General features: G+C 44.6%; 1 protein-coding gene across 1 annotated transcript in view; it reads left to right on the forward strand.

Moving 5' to 3' along the window:
• Positions 1-14,602, forward strand: part of GLDC (glycine decarboxylase) — a 73,474-nt gene extending 58,872 nt beyond the window's left edge. The window contains exons 20-25 of the mRNA XM_010960650.3: positions 431-572; positions 3,031-3,142; positions 9,326-9,421; positions 12,286-12,458; positions 13,784-13,864; positions 14,387-14,602. Of these exons, the coding sequence (XP_010958952.2) occupies positions 431-572; positions 3,031-3,142; positions 9,326-9,421; positions 12,286-12,458; positions 13,784-13,864; positions 14,387-14,530 (748 nt within the window). The 3' untranslated portion in view covers positions 14,531-14,602. The remainder of the gene's footprint in view (positions 1-430; positions 573-3,030; positions 3,143-9,325; positions 9,422-12,285; positions 12,459-13,783; positions 13,865-14,386) is intronic.
• Positions 14,603-19,893: the final 5,291 nt, after the last annotated feature.

Consider the following 19,893-nt stretch of genomic DNA (forward strand, 5'->3'; position numbering starts at 1 on the left):
TGGTCACGTGCTGGCCTCCGATATGTCACCTCCCGGGGCCTCTTCTCAGCAGCATCCTTCTGTATCCCTTAGGTGCCTTGGGAAAGAGGGTGGGGCATTGGGCTGGGAGGGGGTGCTGTTGGGCTGGGATGTCTGCACATCCACGTGAGCCCGCAGCTCTGCTTGCTAGTCCATGGCTGCCTGCCTCTGCCGCATTGTCTGCCATGGTTCTTGGGTGAGCTGCTGGGATGCTGATGGCTGGTGAGCTGTGCCTCTAGAGGAGGAAGGAAGGAGCACTTCCTGCACATCTGCCTCTTAGCAGGTGTCAAGTCCCTTCCACTGACACAGCTCCTCTGTTAGGAACAGAGCTTCCTAAGAGGGCCCAGCACCTGCCTGCTAGGTTGAACTGGATGTTTTTACATCTTCTAAATTTTTATTTAAAAAAATACAGGAAGAAGCATCTTGTGCCTTTTCTGCCTAATCATCCCATCATTTCAGTGAAGCCAAGCGAAGATGCCTACCCTTTGGGTACCGTCAGCGCGGCCCCGTGGGGCTCCAGTTCCATCTTGCCCATTTCATGGGCTTATATCAAGGTGAGGCCTGTGAATGTGTGTTAGACGGGTTGGGGGTGTGGTGTGTGGGTGGGGAACTGAGACTTCAGACTTCTTTCCTGACTTAAAAATGAAGAAATCCATGATCCGAGATGTGGTGCGGTGAAAACTGCTGATGACTTGAGTGGAAGAAACCTTCCTAAAGAGATCAGCTAAAGTTCATTTCATCTCTTCTTCATCAAGCTGTTTTCCTTTGGGTTCTCATAGCGGATTTAACATCAGAGAAACTGACACGCCAGATATATTTTTCCAGACGGAGTTAAGTACCATGAGTCATATGGATGTTCTGGCCACGTCATTTGGTTTCCTGTAGGATTTGTACGGCCCCTTGCAAGTGAAAAACGGTACACATACTAATTATTACACTTGGTTGAGATCCTGGGATAAATTTTAGGAATACATCTCGTTTCACTTTGTATTTCTTGGGAGCCTGGAGGACACGATGACAATAGCAGAAATTCACTTATGTGGTGGTTTCCCAAAGCTCTTTGCCCTTTAGGGCCCGTGGAACTATGCTCTCGGGGGTAATTAGACTTTGTCAGAGAACAGGCTTCCTTCCTTTGTGTTTTTCCAAAAAACACTCAGGCCAGAGTTTATTTTATACAGCTCTCCTTCAAACTGGCCTGCCCACCTCCTGTGCTGACAAGGGCATGCATTGGATAGTTGTTCAGCGGCTAATTAAAGCGGCCTTCCCTAACAGCTCCCCTCCCTAGAGGAAGGGAGGCTTCTGGCGAAACAAACCCCAAACCCAGCTGTGCACATCATGCCGGAGGACCCTCTGGGCTGGTTGTTATTCTTGAACAGTGTGGCATTTATGTTTCTTAATGAAAACTTTCTGGGAAGCTGGAACAACAGTTCTATACCCCAGAGACTAAAACTTGCTTTTTGAAATGATATTTGCGTTTGTTTTTTTGCAAATACTAACAACAAAAACAATTATGATAAAGGTCTGCTTCTTTGTAAACAGAATCTAATTCACGGCTTCCTTTTGGTCTCTGGGTCCTGTAAACCTGAGTGATTTGTTATGGAATGTTATTTGGGTTGGAGAAGATTTCCCACATATAAGGAATAAATGCACCAAGGCTGGTTTGGCCATATGCCAGGAACATCAGATAGAGCCTCAGTTGAAAAAAGAAGTAAATAAAGTAGGGCCCTCTGACGTTGGGCCCCTTTACTTCAGGCTGGTGTTATGTATCACCTGGACTAGATTGCCACCTTCTCTCCCTGCTGCAGTCCAGCTTGGACACTCTGTACAGTACTGCTAGACTCCCACCAGGGCCCTCCATCCCCTCCTGGCTTCTGTTTGCCTCTGCCACCGGCTCTCCCTAGCCTGCACAAAACCTTTAGTGGGTTCTTCCAAGATGCACTTGCCCAGGCCCCATCCCAGAGAGAGTCAAAGTCAGCATATGCAGGGTGGGGGGTGGGCTGTCAAGCTGCTGGGTGACTCCGATGCACAGGTCGAGAACCAGTGGCTGACTGAACCAAGTCCACGTCCTGCCCAGCAAGGGTTTGAAGCTTGCAAGAGGAAGTTCCAACCCACCAGGCTCTACAGCAACTCCCAGGCTGCAGCCACGTGCCTTCCATTTCACACCTTGGTTCTTGCCATTCTTCTCACTTGGAGGGCCTTCTCCTTTCTCTTTGTCTCCAAATTCCACCCATTTTCAAGTTTCCACTCAAGTTTTAACTCTTACTCCAGGAACCCTTCTTTGACCAGTCTGGTAAAATGTGTGCTCTCCTTCCTTTGGACTTCAGGGTCCCTGCTGTTTAATTTTATGCTCTCTCATTTGCTTTTACATTAGTTATGTATTTAATAGCTGTCAAGCCTCCCTCATACATGAGGTGTTCTGGGAGGAAAGTAGGCAGTAAAAATTGGTGTAATCTTGGTTTTAAGCTCTTTACTGGTGATAATATTCACCCCATGTAACCACAGGGACTTGTGAACCACCAGAAAATGATATGGTCAAACCTGGCTGTTGTTAAACAAAAATAGCCTTGACTACAGACAATTGGAAGATAAACCACACAAAATGGATTCAGTGGGGATTTTGACCAAGATCCCATGGGACTCCTGGCAATTATCAAGGCATCTCAAATTCACAGTGAACAAATGAAAACTCCCCAAAATGCATGTAGCCTAAAAACGATTCTTTTTCTTCTGTAGATAACACAAAAGTCCACAGTCAATTTTGCCCTTTTCTAAGCTTTGTTACTATAGTAAGAAATACAAAATTACTGTTGAAAGGAGAAAACCAAAAATTATTTCAGGCTTAGAGGGGACTGACAGATATCGTTGTTAGGATATTTCACTCATCTGCAATCCAGAGAGTTGTGGCATGCTATCTTCCTTTGTGAGTGGGATTTATCTGGGGGTGTCTTTGGCTAGTGTCCATTGGGTTTACCCGTTCCATGGTTGATGGCTCTGTTTTTCCATCTGTTGCAGATGATGGGAGGCAAGGGCCTTAAACAGGCCACAGAAACTGCTATATTAAATGCCAACTACATGGCCAAGCGATTAGAAAAACACTACAGAGTCCTTTTCCGGGGTGCAAGAGGTAAGTATGAACTGTAGTCTATATTCACCTTGGTTTTTTCCTTGGCCAAACCAAGTTTGACCCAGTGGATGTGGCTTTCAGAAGAGGGTGGGAAACTTCTGCTTCTCAGCATATACCAGAGAAAAGCCTAGAGTTAGTGGAAAGAACTTCAATTTAGTAAACAGTTTAGGGATATCACTCTTTGTAAGACTCTGCAACACACTACAGCCCAGGCCAGCAAGGAGCCCACACCGCTGAGAAACGTGCGCATAAATGCTGTGAGCTCATTACCTCCCCTCGTGCCCTGGGGATGCCCCTAAAGAATGGAGTGTTGCAGACTGGGCAGAGGCAGGGCAGAAGAGTTGGGAAAGCCTTCTGGAAGGAGCCATCTGAGATGAGCCTGGAAGGAAGAGTAGCAGAACCCCAGTCAACAGAGAGGGAGGAGCAATCCAGAGAGGAGGTGTCGTCTGGGTGGTGGGAGTGTTGAGTGGCTTGAAGAACGGGGAGCGAGGAGAGGGAGCAGATGAAGATGAGGCTGGAGAGGTAAGATGGAGCTTTGAAGATCTTGGGAGGCTCTGGACTCTACTGTTGCTGAACAGGGGCATCACAGGATGAAGAGAATGTTAAAACCATTAGCACAGTGGCAGGGGATGAACAAGCTGTCAGAAGTAGAATCAGAGGACTTAGTTACTGATTAGTTGAGTGTGAAGAGAAATTTCAGGTCAGCCCTCTATGGCGTCTAACAGAGGGAATCATAGATGGAGGATCAGGGTCTCCCTGGAAGTGATGGGAAGGGGTGGAACAGGGAGACTGGCAGAGATGTGGCTCTGGGCACAGAATCTTGGAGCCGATTCTTGGAAATGGGGAGACCCAAGGCAAGAGTATTGGGAAACCAGATTGAACCCTCTCAGGCAGATGGCTACATGAGGGGGTGCAGGAAAAGGGGCTCCTGGTGAGGAGGGGTCTCCGTGCTGAGGCAGCTGTAGACCACCCCCCCTCCCTGCAGCATCTGACCCAGTGCCCATCCTTCCTTCTTTGCTCTGGCCCCACCTCCTCCCTGAGGCTACCCTTCCCTGGTGGCAAGAACTACTTCTCTTGGCTCCCTCCACCACAGAGGATCCCCCCCCCCCCGTTGTCGCCTGGCTCTCTCCTGCAGACCTTGAGCTTCTGCCCAGGGGAGGCTGTGGCTGCCCTGGTCCCTGGCATCGCATCAGCACAGCACACAGATGTGGGTGGTCGTGCCCAACAGGGAGGGACAGACTGAAGAGCAGGTGGCTGGTCTCACGAGTCTTAAAAAGAACCTTTGCCTTTCACATTTAGGGGCCTTCAGTCACCTCTGAAAGAGGTTAGGGTCCAACAGTGAGGCAGATGCAGATGGAAATAGGCTGAGAAGTGGGCTGAGTTTGGGGAGAAGGGAGCAGCATTCATGTCTGCCGGGTTTGGTGGTGAAGGTGGAAGGGGGGAGCTGCTTTAATAGGATGCAGTTTCGTTTGTTTTTAAATAAGAGAAGATCATTTTCAGTAGCCAGGGAAAGGCTGTGAAGAGGGGAGAGTGAAACTCCAATAGAGAGACGGATAGAAGAGGGAATAAAGTCACCCTGGAGGTGATGGGAGAGGCGGCGCTAAGAGCCAGGCGGACGGTTGATGCGTGGGCTGTGGGCACAGAATCCGAGAGCAGGGACCGACGGGTCCAGGGCGGAGAGATGGGAGTCAGTAATGAGCACGCCGGACCCGGGGCCATTGGAACGAGGCCCCTCTTTGGCTCTTGGTGTCTGCGGCCCAGGGAGTGTGTGTCTACACGGATGGTCTTTAATTTAAAAGCCCATCTTGCTTTGTAAATATGTATCCAAAAGAGTGGTTCTGAAGTTTGAAAATAGAAAAGAACTATATCATCAGGAGCTCTGATCAGCAGTGTTCCCCAGAGAGTAGGGAAGAAAGCTGTGGGCAGTATGTCTCTAAGCAACACAATGAAATGCTTCTGAAGTGAGTATTAAAGAAGCTACAAGAGCTACTAATTAACTCAAATATAGCTCCTGAGATGTGGGATGCATCCTGCTTATGTATTGGCCTTCAGGGTTAGCATCAGTATTTGTTTTGTCTGATTATGTAAGTCAGGTACGTATGCTCAACATGGAAAATTTGGACAATCAAAGTTGGAGGAAGAAAGTGAAATGACCCATGTTTCCATCAAGCAGATGTGACCAGTTAATATTTTGTTGTATTCATTCTTCTCACCTTAGTTTTAGACAACTGAGATCATATTAAAAGCACAGTTTGTATCCTGTTTTTTAACTTTACCTTATATTGAGCTCATTCCCTTGCCATTAAATGTCCTTTGAAAGTGGCTACATCAGTTCTGTCACATGGATTTACCATGATTTAAAGCGGTTCTATCAGATTTCCCCCCCTAGTTATTTGCACTTATAACAATGCTGCAATGAATATCTTTTACTTAGATTTTTTTTTTTAAACATCTCTGATTATTTCCATAGGTTAGAGCTGTAGAAGAGAAATCATCTCAGAGGAATGAATGCATTTAAGCTCTTGAAATGTATGGCCTTGTTTTCTCCCAAAGACTTAACACCAATTGACGTCACCCTAACAACATACGAGAGTGACTGTCACACCAGGGCCCAGTGAGCACCACGTGCCAGGCTGGGAAGGCAACACAAACCAAAACCAAAACGTCTTTGCCAATTTGATGAGTGACAGTAATCTTTTTGCTTTAATTTATGAAGTTTAGGGTTCTTTTCCTAACTGTTTATTTTTTATTTAACATTTCCTTGGGATTAACTTTACTTGACAACTTCACTGAGATGGAATTCACATACCATACACATCACCCACTTAAAATGTACAATTCAGTGGTTTTTAGTATGTTCACAGCCTTGTGCGATGCAAGCTTGAGGCTTTTAGAGGAGGAATGAATGTGGGGTGGGCCACGCTCCAGGAGGAAAGTGAACCGAGCACGTGCTGCTCAGGTGCCCGCCGCGTGCTTAGCAGTAAGTGACTGCTTTGGGCAGAGACTGCCCCCAGAGATTTGCAACACAGAAAGATGGATGAGGTTTCCATTTGTTTTGACATTTTATCCCAGAATTAAATAATGAATCGTATTTCTCATCCCAAGCAGAAACAGATTGGTGATTACAGACTTTATTACCCAATCCCAAAGTTCATGAAACCAAAAACTGTCTCGTGTTTGGTCTGGTAAACACATTCATTATACAATCTGAGGCTTTAGTATTTTAGGGCCTAAAAAACAATGATTACTGTACCTCCTGAGGGCCCCAAAGAGAAATGTTCTTAATAAATACATTGTATTCCAAAACGTCTAATAGCAGTATTAGAAGACCATTACTCATCTTAATCACGTTTACCAGCTCTAAATAAGACTTTGGAATTATGGATGACTATGAGGCAATAATTTTAATGAACTGCAGGCTTCCCTTTATGAACCACTTCTTTGAGAGATCTGACCAGCTAAACTTGTTGAAGCTTACGGTTTTGTGAAGCAAGGAGATGATAGGCAAGAAATGGGGTAGGGGAAGAGTGATAGTATTTATTCTGCTAGGATGAGAAGGAAAGGAGTTACGTCAGGAAAGGTGAGGCATTTTTAAAGAAGGAATTAGAAAAATTCACAGGTGTCTGCTCTTGTGGGAGGCTAGACTTAACGTCTGAGCTAAATGGTGTTCCTGGCAGTGGAGTTAGACAACTGTTAGTATCTTGATGTTTTGTTTTAATTTCTTAAATGCCTACCCCTTTTTGACCTTAGACAAACCTAACTCTGCCTGGAAATTCCTGTCCCTGAAGAGGCTTCCTGGTGGCCTCTGTGAGCGGACATCGACCCCAGGGGCTGGGAAGTGACACTCCAGAGGCCAGAGGACCCACCGACCTGATCTCATTCCCAGGGAAACGGTTAGGAGTCTTGATTCTGTTCATTGTGGTCCCTGGACTGCCTCTGAAAAGCTAGACTGGCTGTGGATTGCCCTCCCAAGCTTTATAGAGTAATTAGCTAGTGAGTTCCATTTATTTCTAGGCAGTCACTTGGAGGATGCGGGATAAGTAAAGTCAGGCCCCTGCTCTCAGGGAGGGTTTGGGAAGCCTCATCTTTCTGTAGCGCATCCCCATGCCATCTCCACCTCGAGAGACCGTGAACATCTGAGGGGTCGGGAGGGGGATGTTCAAGCTTGGGGCCAAGCCACTTCTGTTTTGCTTTTCCATCATCCCACCCCACTTCTTTCGTTGCTTCTTTGACTTGGTATCTTTTCAGACTCTCAGCTCTAGTCTTGGTTAGGCCCAGAGGAAACACCTACTCAGTGAAAATTAAAACTTGTGCTCATCAGTTTATACAATTTCTACTTCAAATTGCCCTGACTCAACATATGCCATAGAAGGTTTGTATATCTTTTTTCCTTAAAAACTGCAAACAAAGACAAACATCTTGGGATCCAGCCTCTGACAACCACCAAGTTTAAATTTCACTCCTTTTGGGGCTCAAGTAGAAAGAGAGAGAGACAGAGAGGGATGCTGAAACCCCACTGCAGTTTCCATTTGAATGTATTAGAATATGGATTTAGAAAATAACATCTGAACCTCATTTTGAAAATGGAGCTCTTCCCAAACCACTTGGCCGTGGTGGAGGCCGCTGCAGATGCAGTCTGAGCGTTCGCAGCGCTGGACTGGGCTGGGCTTGAAGGGGCCTTTCAGCTGTTATTACTGAACCTCTGCTTGGAAGTCTGCTCTCTGCTCGCCAGCGAGACTCCTCCCCACCGTGTGTCCCTCTCCACCTCCCCTCCTGCCGGCTGAGTGCTCTGAAGAGCAGGGAGCTTCATTAGCCTTCTTCCTCGAGTTGTGGTCACAGTGTCGGGGTGGCTGCCAGAGGCTCCGAAAAGAAAGGTCACAGCCTGAGCCTGGGCTCTGCAGATGGGGGAGCGTAGCAGGGCACTGAGGATTCCTGAGATTAGTTGTCGACGAGGACTTAAATCATCTCATGGTTTTTTCCCCTGAACATTCCGACTGGTCATGCCTTTTAGGCACTTTTCCCCTGAGTTTACCTACCTCTGAATACACCTTTTACTTTTGAATCACACTCCTTACAAATTTAATCCTCACCACTGTTAGAAAGCGTGTTTTAAAAATATGCAGTGACAGTATATTCAAAGTCTCAGGCTCATGCTTTTATTTTCAGACCAAGCCCATCCTTTCATACGTGTTCATTACACAAGAAGCAAAGCAGTTCACAGACTGTATCTTCAGGGGCTGCTAATGACTGGGGCTACTCTTCTCAGGCCTGAGGAGTTATGTCCACTTCAAGTTCCTCTAAGGAGATTCATAGTTTGCAGTGAGTCAGGAAAGCAGTGCATTATTGTCTCACAAGGAGATATTTTCCTCGAAGGAAGTTCATCTGTTTTGTGGGCCACAGAATTTTGGAAGCCCCCCGGGAATGTTGTTCTATTTAAGAAAATGCTGACTTACTCGATGGCTTATTCTTGGTGAAGGGTGGGTGGTCAACATCTCATGGCGGGAGGTGTATCCTGGGCCAAGGGAGGCAACTGGTTTACGAACTGAAACAAAGTGAACTGACCCCTATAAGACTTCAGTCACATCCGCTCCCTGCCACTTGCGGTGTGCCGTTTGACAGCTCTTATTTCTAATTCTGAGTCTGAAGCCTGAAACCAACACCCTCAAAAGTTGCTTTGAAGAATCACATAAAATTCTGTATGTGGATATATGTTTAGTAGGTATTTACATACATAGAAGAAACTTATTTTATATTGGGAGAAAAATTGTTGAAAAGGTTGTCAGTGGATCTTTAGCTCTGGAAATACCTTGTGCAGAAGGATCAGGCCTGTGATGACAGGTTTAACTGTTGCAGGTAGGTTTTAGTTCCTCTGAGTAGAAATAGTGTCATCTCCAGGGATCTCTGCGAATGTCCCAGCAGTGCATCTGCACCTGTCCCACCTCCCGTTGGCTTCCGGGCTCACGGGTGTGGTGTGCACTGAGGATTGCACATATTGGCCCGACATATTAAAAATTTTATTTGTAATAAGAGCAGATGAAGTCTTTGTCAACTGTAAACTCACCAAGTGCTGATGGTTTCTTGGTCTTCAATAATACGCATTAAGGAGCTGGTTTATTTGCTCATTTGTTTGGGTAAAATAACAAGCTGATGTTAACCTTGAGCTGCAACAACTTTCCTCAACAGGTTATGTGGCTCATGAGTTTATTTTGGATACAAGACCCTTCAAAAAGTCTGCAAATATTGAGGCCGTGGATGTGGCCAAGAGGCTTCAGGATTACGGTGAGTGGTCTAATGGGAGCACCTCTTGTAGGGGAACCTGGGCTCCTGACCTTCATGCAGCTGCCTGTGCCGGCTGTGGACCACAGACCAAGTGCGTAGGTACTGTAGTAAACTGATCCACAGGCTGAATCGGGGAACCCAGAGCTGTGGATAGAGAAAGAACTGTCTCCATGACCACACTGGTATTGCCCTTCAAAAGATATTAAATTGGTGCATCTTGAATCCATCGGCAGCTAGGAACAGAAGTTTTTATAGGTAACAAACTTGAAAATCCCAAAGAAAATGACTGCTACTCCCTGCCCATGTTGCTGGTAAGTTCTTCCACCTGTCCCACTCCTGGTAAATGGAAAGGTCCACGGAGAGGTAAGCTGAAGGAAGTGGAGCGAGCCACCTACAGGAGTGTTAGATGACTGGCATTTGAGTTTTATAACCACCTCAGTCATTGAATAGCTGTTTTAGCTGCGTCTGGAGATGAAGGAATAGGTGCACGTTGTTTTCCCAGAGATGATGCAGTTTTCTTTGAAAGACACAGGCCTTCCGCCTGTGTATGGTTAGTGGATGTTCACTGAGCACAACCCTTATTAAAATACATTTTCTTAGTGACACTATTAGTAACATCAAAGACCTTTCAACTCTCAGGAAGGCTAAGTTGGGGAGAACTTTGCCTGTTGATGGATGTGGAGTCCTATCTGAATTTTAAGATGATTTGAATGATTTCTTTTAATAAGCAATGTGAAAACTTTAATAATTTAATAGTTTTACTATTGTATCATAACAGGTGTGACTCATTTCTCTCTTGAATGAATGATATTATGCAGAGTTACAATGATAATAAGTGGGGAAATGAGAGATGATTTTCATTAGTGAAATTAGCAGTCAAAATCTCCTCTTGGCTGCTCCTGTAACCTGACTTAGCTTCCTAGCTAACGGCTGAGTGTCAGCTGATTCAGGGTAAGGCTTCATTTCTGCGATGTGTCGTCCACATCCCACATCTGACTGCAGCAGCATATGCAAGGGGGATGGGTTGGGGGTAGGGGGACAGGGTAGGAGGGAGGTGGTAACTGAAGTTACCACCCAGTATTTCCAAGTTCTCGTCTATCTCCAACCTTGATGTTTTGATGTTTGATAGAGTGATGGCTACACTTGCCCTAAGCCCAGAATTGTCCAGGTGCCTGCACACAGGAGGCACTCAGAACATTTGTTTAGTGAGAGAATGAATGAATGGCTAAGTAAAAAAAAACAACAGAGAAAATGACAACACAGTTTGAGTCTTAATCACACGTACTGAATCAGAATTCCAGGGGGTAAGGCCTAGTAATCTGTATGTACAAGCACTCCATGGATGAGTCTTATCAGGTGACTGTGGGGCACACTGCTGTAGGGACAAGGTTTCCAAACTTAAATAATGGTCAGAATCACCTGATTCTGATATAAGTTTTTAAGACTCATACCATGGACTTCTTGAATCAGGCCCCAAATCCAGGAATCTCTGTTTCCAAGGCAACTCAGACGGTTCCAGAGATGGGAACCACTACAGCAGAAAATACTAGGCTGAATTTGCTCACACATGGAATTGAGGTCAGACTTAATGGGTAATGAGATCAGCTTGTTGTTTAAAAAAAAGAAATCTCTTTCTGTTTTGGGTGACACAGCTGTATGCATTTGTCAAAATCCATGAAATGTTATACTTAAGGTTTCTGCAGTTCACTGTAAGTAAACTTCATCACAAAAATATGTGAACAGATATTGAATTCAGATACTGAATTCTAGGTAATGATATGCATGCTGAAGTGTTTAAGGGAGAAATATACTGATGGCTGCCACATGCTTGGAAATGCACCAAAAGTAAGATAGATGCATTAGATATGAATAGATCGGACACGCGATAAAGCAAACAGTGTCATTGTAGAATCTGGGGGGATGGTGTATGGGTGTTCACTCTACAGACCTTTCAATTTAACAGAATGTTTGAAAATTTTTCTAATAAAATGTTGAGAAGACAATCCCTTAAAGCATGCAGGCATGACTCTAAAGCACCCCATGTAATGATCCACACCAGAATTTGGGAACCACTGCACTCTAGGGCAAACTTAGTTGACAGGATTATCAACCTGGGAGCTGTTCTTTATCTTGTAAAGTTTCAGCATAAAGTCTAAGAGTTGAGAAAAAGTTGTTTTTGGCTTTTGTGCAGAAAATCTCTCTCTGGACCACGTGTCTTGTTGATTCATCTTACATGTGAAAACTTTTGGAAACACAAACACCTTCAGCCTGTATTCAGCGTAAAGGCAAAGGCGTTGTGTGTACTGGCCAACCCTCAGTTTCCTCATCTGTAAAACAGGACAGTAGGACTCACTCCAGGCTCCTTAATACTTGTTACCTCATTATTTAACTTTTGGTAGGCTATAATCAATGTGAAATAAAAACCCTAGTCTTGTTTCTTGGCAAAACTTTATTATCTATTCTTTAAGGCAGCTTCCCTCATAAAATATACATACACATATCAAGTAAATATAAATATATACATTTTGTCATTTTTAAAATAAAAATGAGACATCATTAGGTAGTTTCCCTGTTTCACTTAATATTTTTGAATGTTACCCAATTTAACAAATATAAATACTTTGAATGGCTGCATATTTATCGTATGGATACCCAGTATAATTTGCTTAACTGATCATCTATTGTCAGATGTTAGGTTATTTCCTAAGCTTTTCTTTCATAAACAGTGCTGAGATGAATCCCCAGATACATATATTAGCAAATTTATCAGATGTTTTCCTTGGGTGAATTACAAAATGGGGAGGATATCTTCTTCCAGATTGGGAAAGTCAAGGTTAGTGACATAAGTTCCATCTCCCTTGCAGGGTTTCATGCCCCTACCATGTCCTGGCCAGTGGCCGGCACACTCATGATTGAGCCCACTGAGTCAGAAGACAAGGCAGAGCTGGACAGATTCTGTGACGCCATGATCAGCATTCGGCAGGAAATCGCCGACATTGAGGAGGGCCGCATCGACCCCAGGGTCAACCCCCTGAAGGTGCGTAGCCTCTGGGACTTTATCTAAAACGTCCCGGCGAGTAGAAAATGGTGTCTGGATAGCGTGCTGGCAACTCCTTAACTCTTATCAGAAGATGATATTCTTGACTAGAATTAACCTTTCTTCTGAGATGTGTTCATTACTTGGAAGTTTAAGTCTTCCTGAATCAACATAGCAGCAGTTACTCAAGTATAATGTGGGTATTTCTGATGTTTTAATGTTATGTATTTGGTGGTTGTGGGAGTTCTTCACCCCACGAGCACCTGGCTGGTTGCCAAAGGAGGGAGCCGAGGCCAAAGGACTCACTTAGTTGGGGAAGTCTTACCATTCTGTGTCTGATGCACTCTACTGAGATTGTTTATCTGTTATACTCCGGATAAAGACCAACTCTTACATTGGAGTAGTTACCTCTTAGAACAACCAGATTGGTACTTGGCCTGAATATTTTACCATGTTTATGGCCTGAACTGAAGAAAAAACTGTTAGGCATTACCTTTCCTCTTCCAGAACATGTTCATTTTATATCTAGTCAGAGCCCTAAGTTCCGTGTTAGGGCCAGACATTTCTAAGCTGGGGGATCATGAACTTAGAATACCCGGCAGGCTACGGTTGTGTTGCTGTGGCTCCAAGTCAGAGATCAAGTCTGAGATGCTCGGGGAGGCTCAGGTAAGTGCCAGAGATGCCCAGCTGAGGTGGAGTGGTGGGGCCAACGGCCGGCAGGAGGCCGACACCCCGCTCGGTGAGACGGGGCAGTGGAGGAACACAGGATGATTTGCTCTCATTACTGCTTCTCTTTTCTCTCGGTACTGCTGATTCTTTCAGGATTTAGGCTTAAAAAAATGGCAACAGAGCCTAACATTGAGATATAAAAGAAGTGGAGACTACCACTCATAGGATATAAGGTTTAAAAGTATACCAAACTGTGCTCTATGCTGTTTAACATGGGTGGTAATAGTATAAAAACATGAGAATGGTGACAGCCAAAATCAAGATACTGGTTATCACTGGGGAGGAGGGCAAGCGATAAGATGGAGAGGGGGAATGCAGGCAGCTTCAACTGTGTTTGTAATGTTTATTTGAAAAGGTTAAGCAAATCTGACACATACTGATTTATGTTGGGTGGTATATGTGCTTATTATTTTATAACTTTCTGCTATTTGAAATATTCCACAATGAGAAAATTCCTACGAAGATTTCCTTCCCCCTAAACTGAAACAAACCAGCAGCCATGGGCATCCATCAGCAGCTCAGTGGTTGACGTACAGTGCGGGAGGGGAAGGCCGTGTTCTGCTCTCACCCCTCTCCCACCCGTGTCTCTGTCTCAGATGTCGCCACACTCCTTGACCTGCGTCACATCCTCCCACTGGGATCGGCCGTATTCCAGAGAGGTGGCAGCATTCCCACTCGTAAGTTCTCCTCTGAAGCTGGACGTGCCGGCTGGTTCGGGCTCATGTGTACGTGAGGGGCCATCGCCCACTTGGAGCGGCTTCACTCTTGCTGTCTCCTCGCTCTAGTAACAATATGTGGGACACCGTTGCAGAACACAGGAACTGGCTTTCGGAGCTCTGAGGTCAGGGTGAGAGTGTCAACCACAGGCCTGGGCATCCTCAGGGGGCACAGTGGAGGAAGACCACATGGGAGTTGGTCAAGTGGATTAATGTTTTCTACCATCGTCCACTAGGGATACAGCTCCAAATGCAACACATGCCATCTTTCCTTTGATTCTCCTATGAAAAAGATTCTCTGCAGTGTTTGGTGGGGTGGGGACATGGGGGACAGTAATGAAGGTTGGATTTTAGCATCTTACAATAATTTTTGAGTACGTGTTGGGCTAATTGTATCTGAGGCTGTGGGGCTGTTGCATTCTCCTCTCCTAAGAGAAGCCTCTCAGACTCTCCCAGAACATCTCCATCTTTTGTCCCCTGCAGCCCTTTGTGAAACCGGAGAACAAATTCTGGCCAACCATTGCCCGGATTGATGACATCTATGGAGATCAGCACCTGGTGTGTACCTGCCCACCCATGGATGTTTATGAGTCCCCATTTTCTCAACAGAAGAGGGCCTCTTCCTAGTCTTCTCTCCCTAAGTTCGAGTGACTGACTTGATGTGCTTTGGAGTGTCTGATAAAGAAATCTTTCATTTTCCACCAGACTCAAGTAGTGGTTTTATATACTGTGTATATTTTTGTAATCTGTCCAGGTAAATGTAAATAGCCTAGTGAGTGGCAGATCATCATGGAAGAGTGATTTGCTTTGGTGCCTCTGCTTTCTCATGTAGCAGTTGATGTTCAAGTTGCCTTGATCGGGACCGTTTTTTGCATAGAAAATCTGAAATGCGCTAGTAACTTTTTAACTTCAGTGTACCAAGTTTGCAGACGTTATAGAGGCTAATACTGGAGACGTGATAGACATTTTTATTCCAAATAAGTCCTTGTGAACTGTGCCATTTATGGGGAATCCCAGGGAAAATGTTTACATTTTATATACACTGAAGAAATCTTTTTCCTCCTACTAATTTGCCTAATCTGTAATAGCATTTCTGAGTCCTTTCCTTTTTCCACAAGTGTGGTTTTTTCTTTAATCTGCAATTAATAATATTCTCATAAAAGCACTGCAATTTGAAGAATGCCTTCTTGGTCCATTTTTCAATGTTACTCCCACATACCCTAGGTTCAGACGGGTTTGAAAGGAAAATATACACAACCCAGTAATATTGTTGCATATCAGTTTTGTCTTTGGCTAAAGAAACAGTCTGTATGTCTTGGTTAGCAGTGAATGCCGCTTTGGCCCTTTCTGTTAGAACTGTGTTTGACTGTATATAATTGAAAACCAACCACAGAAGTTTAATCAAACAGCAGTTCATTTTTTCTCATTTAGCAGTAAGTCCAGAGGCAATAAGCCAGTGGCTGCGGCTAGTTTATGCAAAGAAAGCAGAACAGCAAGCCTGAAGGAGCATTTAGTCCTCATTCTCATGTTCTTAACATGGTTGCTGCATACCCAGGCTCACATGCCCATTCTAAATAGGAAAAATGAGGAAAAATAAAAGGCAGATTCCATCCAAGTCTTCTTTTGAAATGCTTTCCCAGTAACTTCTGCTTACTTTTAACTGGCCAGGCTTGGTTCGTATTGCCACTCCTAGAGGCAAGGGAGTATGAGGAAGCCTCTTACCTGGGTCTGTTACTGCCCCAAAGAAAATCAGGAGTTTTTTAATTAAAGAAAAGGAGAATGAGTTTCAAGTAGGCAACTAGCATGCCTGCCACAAATAACTTTCCTGGAGAAACAGCAAATGCTTCGAGTGTTCTTCCCTGATGGTTATTAAGCACTTGCTCCAACCCTGACTACTTGGTTCCCTGTTTGTTACTCAAGTTATTATGACAGTGATCTGGACAAAAGGTCTGAGTGCTGTTTGAATGCCGTCCAAGTGGCCCGCTTATTCTCACACTTACGAAGTTTGTACAACAGTAGAGAAGCGGTGGGATCCATTTTTTTTTTTCACATAATAATAATAATTAAATGACCATTATCGGTTGAGTACCTCTCAGATGTCAGCTTGTTTAAAACATATCTCACTGGAGCCTCACAACATTCCACTTTTACACGTGAGGGGAAGCTATGGACAGATGCCCAAGGTCACACAGTTGATGAGGACAGCCAGAATTTGAACCCAGGTTGAACAACTCCAGTGCCTTCTAGTCAAAATAGGCTAGCACACTGCCTTGGTCCCTGCACACCTGGAGATGCTGCCCTCCCTGAGCTGGACACCAGGCTCTCAACACAGGCTACCATCAGGGCATGAGCAGCCCCTCCTGGGGAAGGACTGGCACATGAAAACAAACCATCAGAGTGAACAGCAATTCTTTTCATCTTTCTCATCAGACTGTCTAGTGTTAGTGGTCAAGTGCCAAAGGTGTTTCCACAGCTGGTCATCCACGCTGGCCCCGGAATGTATCAGGGGCAAAAACAGCTGATCAGGAGAGTCAAAGTGAACTGTTTGTCTTCACTGTTGCTCACCTGACACCTGTGCCGTCTTTCCCACTTCTGGGTCTCTGCCCGCGTGGCATCCTTCACCTGGAGCACTCCTCCCTGCCACCCTGGCTTTGCTGGCGCCTTTTCTTCTTCATGTTGCAGCATCTCCTCAAGAAGGTCTTCCACACGTCTCTGTGAAATGGGCCGTTACCTTCCAGCCTGGCACTCGGTTTGTTTTCCTAAACTTACAGCACAATTAGTAATGACTCCGCTCACTCGGTTTTATCTGCCTCACTAGACTAAGTTCCCTGAGAGCAGGGACTGTATCTCATTCATCATTGGATTCCAGTGCTGACCTAGGGTCTTCCACATAGTATGCGTTCAACAAACAGAAATATAAATTGAATGAATCAATGAAGGAATGATCCTTGATCTCAAAGAGGGGCACTGTCTCAGAAACCAGTATTTCCAATGCCTGCTGTGAGAGCTCTGTTAAAGCTAAGTACAAAATGCCTGGCCTTGGAGACAGGGCCTCTGGGCAGGCTTTGTGTAGGATGCCCCCTTCCCCACCTTGTGATAAAATATACAAAACTGACCATTTTAACCATTTTAAATTATTCAATTCAGTAGCATTAAGCTTCTACACAATGTTGTGGAGAATGTACCTTTTGAGCAGTTTTGAAGATGAGTCTGATGTAGACATGCACACACATCCCGTGAATCGGGCACCCCCTCTGGTTTCTCAAAGCCCTGGGACAGGCCACAGGCCACCCTGGAACAACTCTCCCCATATGGCTGTGTGTGATAGGCAAGGGCCCCGGCTCAGTCTCAAAACTCCATGAAATCTCTAGATAAATATAGGGGCAGTGTTTTCCAATGACAAAACTGGTGCCATTCATCCAGATAAAAGATGTAGGTACTACTTTTGGGTGCAAGAAGCCATCTGGGACAAGAAGTTTGGAGGTTGAGATGTTAGCAATTTAAGAGGCTTGCAGACCTCTGGGGCAAAACGTTTTGGCTCAGACATCAGCCAGGGTCAGGGATGTTACCTATGGCAGTGGTTTTTAAATTCTTAGTGTATCTAGATCACCAAAAGGGCTTGCAGACAACAGAATGCTGCGCCCTGGCCCGTTTCTGATTCAGTGGGCCTGGGGCAGGGCCAGAGAATTTGCATTTCTAACAATTCCTAGGTATTGATGCCTCTGAGCTGTGTTCACATTTCAGAGAAATTTCTAGAACCCCAAGCCTTTAAGGGATGGGTTTGGTAGGCAGGTGGGGGTGGGGAAGAGGCTGGACTTACTCAACTTTGCATTTTTCTTGCAAATATTACCACTTTGAGAGGCAAATCCCTCTTGCCCTTGTTTTGGCTGAGGCTCCTACGGCAGGAGTGGATGCTGCCTGTGCTTCAGCCTCGCAGTCTGGTCTGCTAGGCTCATTTCTGCCATTCTGGAGATCAAATCAGCTTTAGTGGCAAAAACAATGTAGCTTTAGATGTCTAGCAAGAAGGGTTTGCTCTCTCCATTTTTTACCCCAATGTCTAAACCTGGGGACACCCGACTCGAGGGAAAAGTTTGAGTCTGTAGAGGAGATACACCAGTCCAGAACTGCTGCCCCATGCTGACCCCAGGTGAAGAGGGAAGATCAAAACGGGGCTTGCCCCAGTGCCAGTGCAGTGACATGGATGTCATTTGTCGTCAGTCTCCTTCTCTGTGGAGAGCAGTAAGAGGTAGGCCAGGAGGCTGGAGTGTTACGTCAGCAGATGTCATTCCACAGAGAAGACAAGAATCTAGCAGGAGTGGGTGCCCAACACGGAGCACATTCCTTTCATGAGTCTGTTTACTTTCCTCCTGGAGGTGGTGCAGGATAGCGACTGGAGTACCTGCCCTGTGGGCAGACTGCCTGGGGTCAGATACCAGCTCCCCTACAGCCTAGCCTATGGCCTCGGAGAAGACAATTAGTATCTCTGAACCTCAGTCTCCTTATCTGTAAAATGGTATTACCTACCACTCAGAAGTGGAAGAATTCAATATACTGTTTGAAAACAGTGTCTGGCACAAAGTAAACGCTCCAAAGTGTTATTTCTTGTTATTATTCTCATCTTCACTTAGGACTAGTGTTCTATACTGTACACCCTGCACTCCCTGCCACAGCATGGGAGCCCCGACCCCAATCTGACCTACCTTGATTCAGATCCATCTTCCTTTCCTTTCCATTCCTAACAGTCCTTTTTCTTTGGACCTCCAGAGAAAGTGGATGCAATGTGGGGTGTGCCTTCATACAGATCTGGATTAAATTCTCAGATATGCCAACTGTTCTGAGACAACAGGCAAATTCTGAGACAACTTATCCTTTCTGTACTTGAGTTCCTTAAGGTATAAAATAGCAAGAATAAAAGTACTTACCTCAATTAGGCTTGCTGTGAGGATTAAATGAGATAACAGAAAGTGAGCACTCAGCAGAGTGGGACCCAGAAATCACTTACTCTGCAAACTGACTGAGCCATTATGTACTAGGCAGCATTCTAAATGAAAGAGACACAAGATGAACAAGACACTGAAAGCCTCAATCTATGCATAATAGGGGTCCCAGAAGGAAAAGAAAGAGAAAAGGGGATTGAAAAGGTATTTGAACAAATAATGACTGAAAATAAAACTTGATCCAAAAAAATGGACATAAGACCTAAATAAGCAATTCTCCAATGAAGACATACAAATGGCCAATATGCACATGAAAACAATGCTCAGTTATCAAAGAAATGCAAATCAAAACTACACTGAGGTATCACCTCCCACCAGTCAGAATGGCTATCATTAAAAAGTCTACAAACAAATGCTGGAGAGGGTGTGGAGAAAAAGGGAATCCTCCTACACTCTTGGTGGGAATGTAATTTGGTTTAGCCATTATGGAAAACAGTATGGAGATTCCTCAAAAAACTAAAAATAGACTTACCATTTGCCTGGGCATATATCTGGAGGGAACTCTAATTTGAAATGATACATGCACCCCATGTTCACAGCAGCACTATTTACAATAGCCAAGACATGGAAACAACCTAAATGTTCATCAACAGAGGACTGGTTAAAGAAGTTGTGGTATATTTATACAACGGAATACTACTCAGCCATAAAAAATAATGCCATTTGCAGTAATATGGAAGGACCTGGAGATCATCATTCTAAGTGAAGTAAGCCAGAAAGAGAAAGAAAAATACCACATAATATCACTCTTATATGTAATCTAAAAAAAGAAAAAAGACTAATGAACTCATCTACAAAACAGAAACGGAATCACAGACACAGTAAACAATCTTTTGGTTACTAGTGGGAAAAGGGGTGGGAAGGGATAAATTGAGTGTTTGAGATTTGCAAATATTAACTACTATATATAAAAATAGACAAAACAAATTTCTGTATAGCAAGGGAACTATATTCAATATATTGTAGTTACCTATAATGAAAAAAGAATGTGAA

Source organism: Camelus bactrianus, chromosome 4 (assembly GCF_048773025.1).
Source record: "Camelus bactrianus isolate YW-2024 breed Bactrian camel chromosome 4, ASM4877302v1, whole genome shotgun sequence".
In the NCBI taxonomy this organism is placed as follows: domain Eukaryota; kingdom Metazoa; phylum Chordata; class Mammalia; order Artiodactyla; family Camelidae; genus Camelus; species Camelus bactrianus.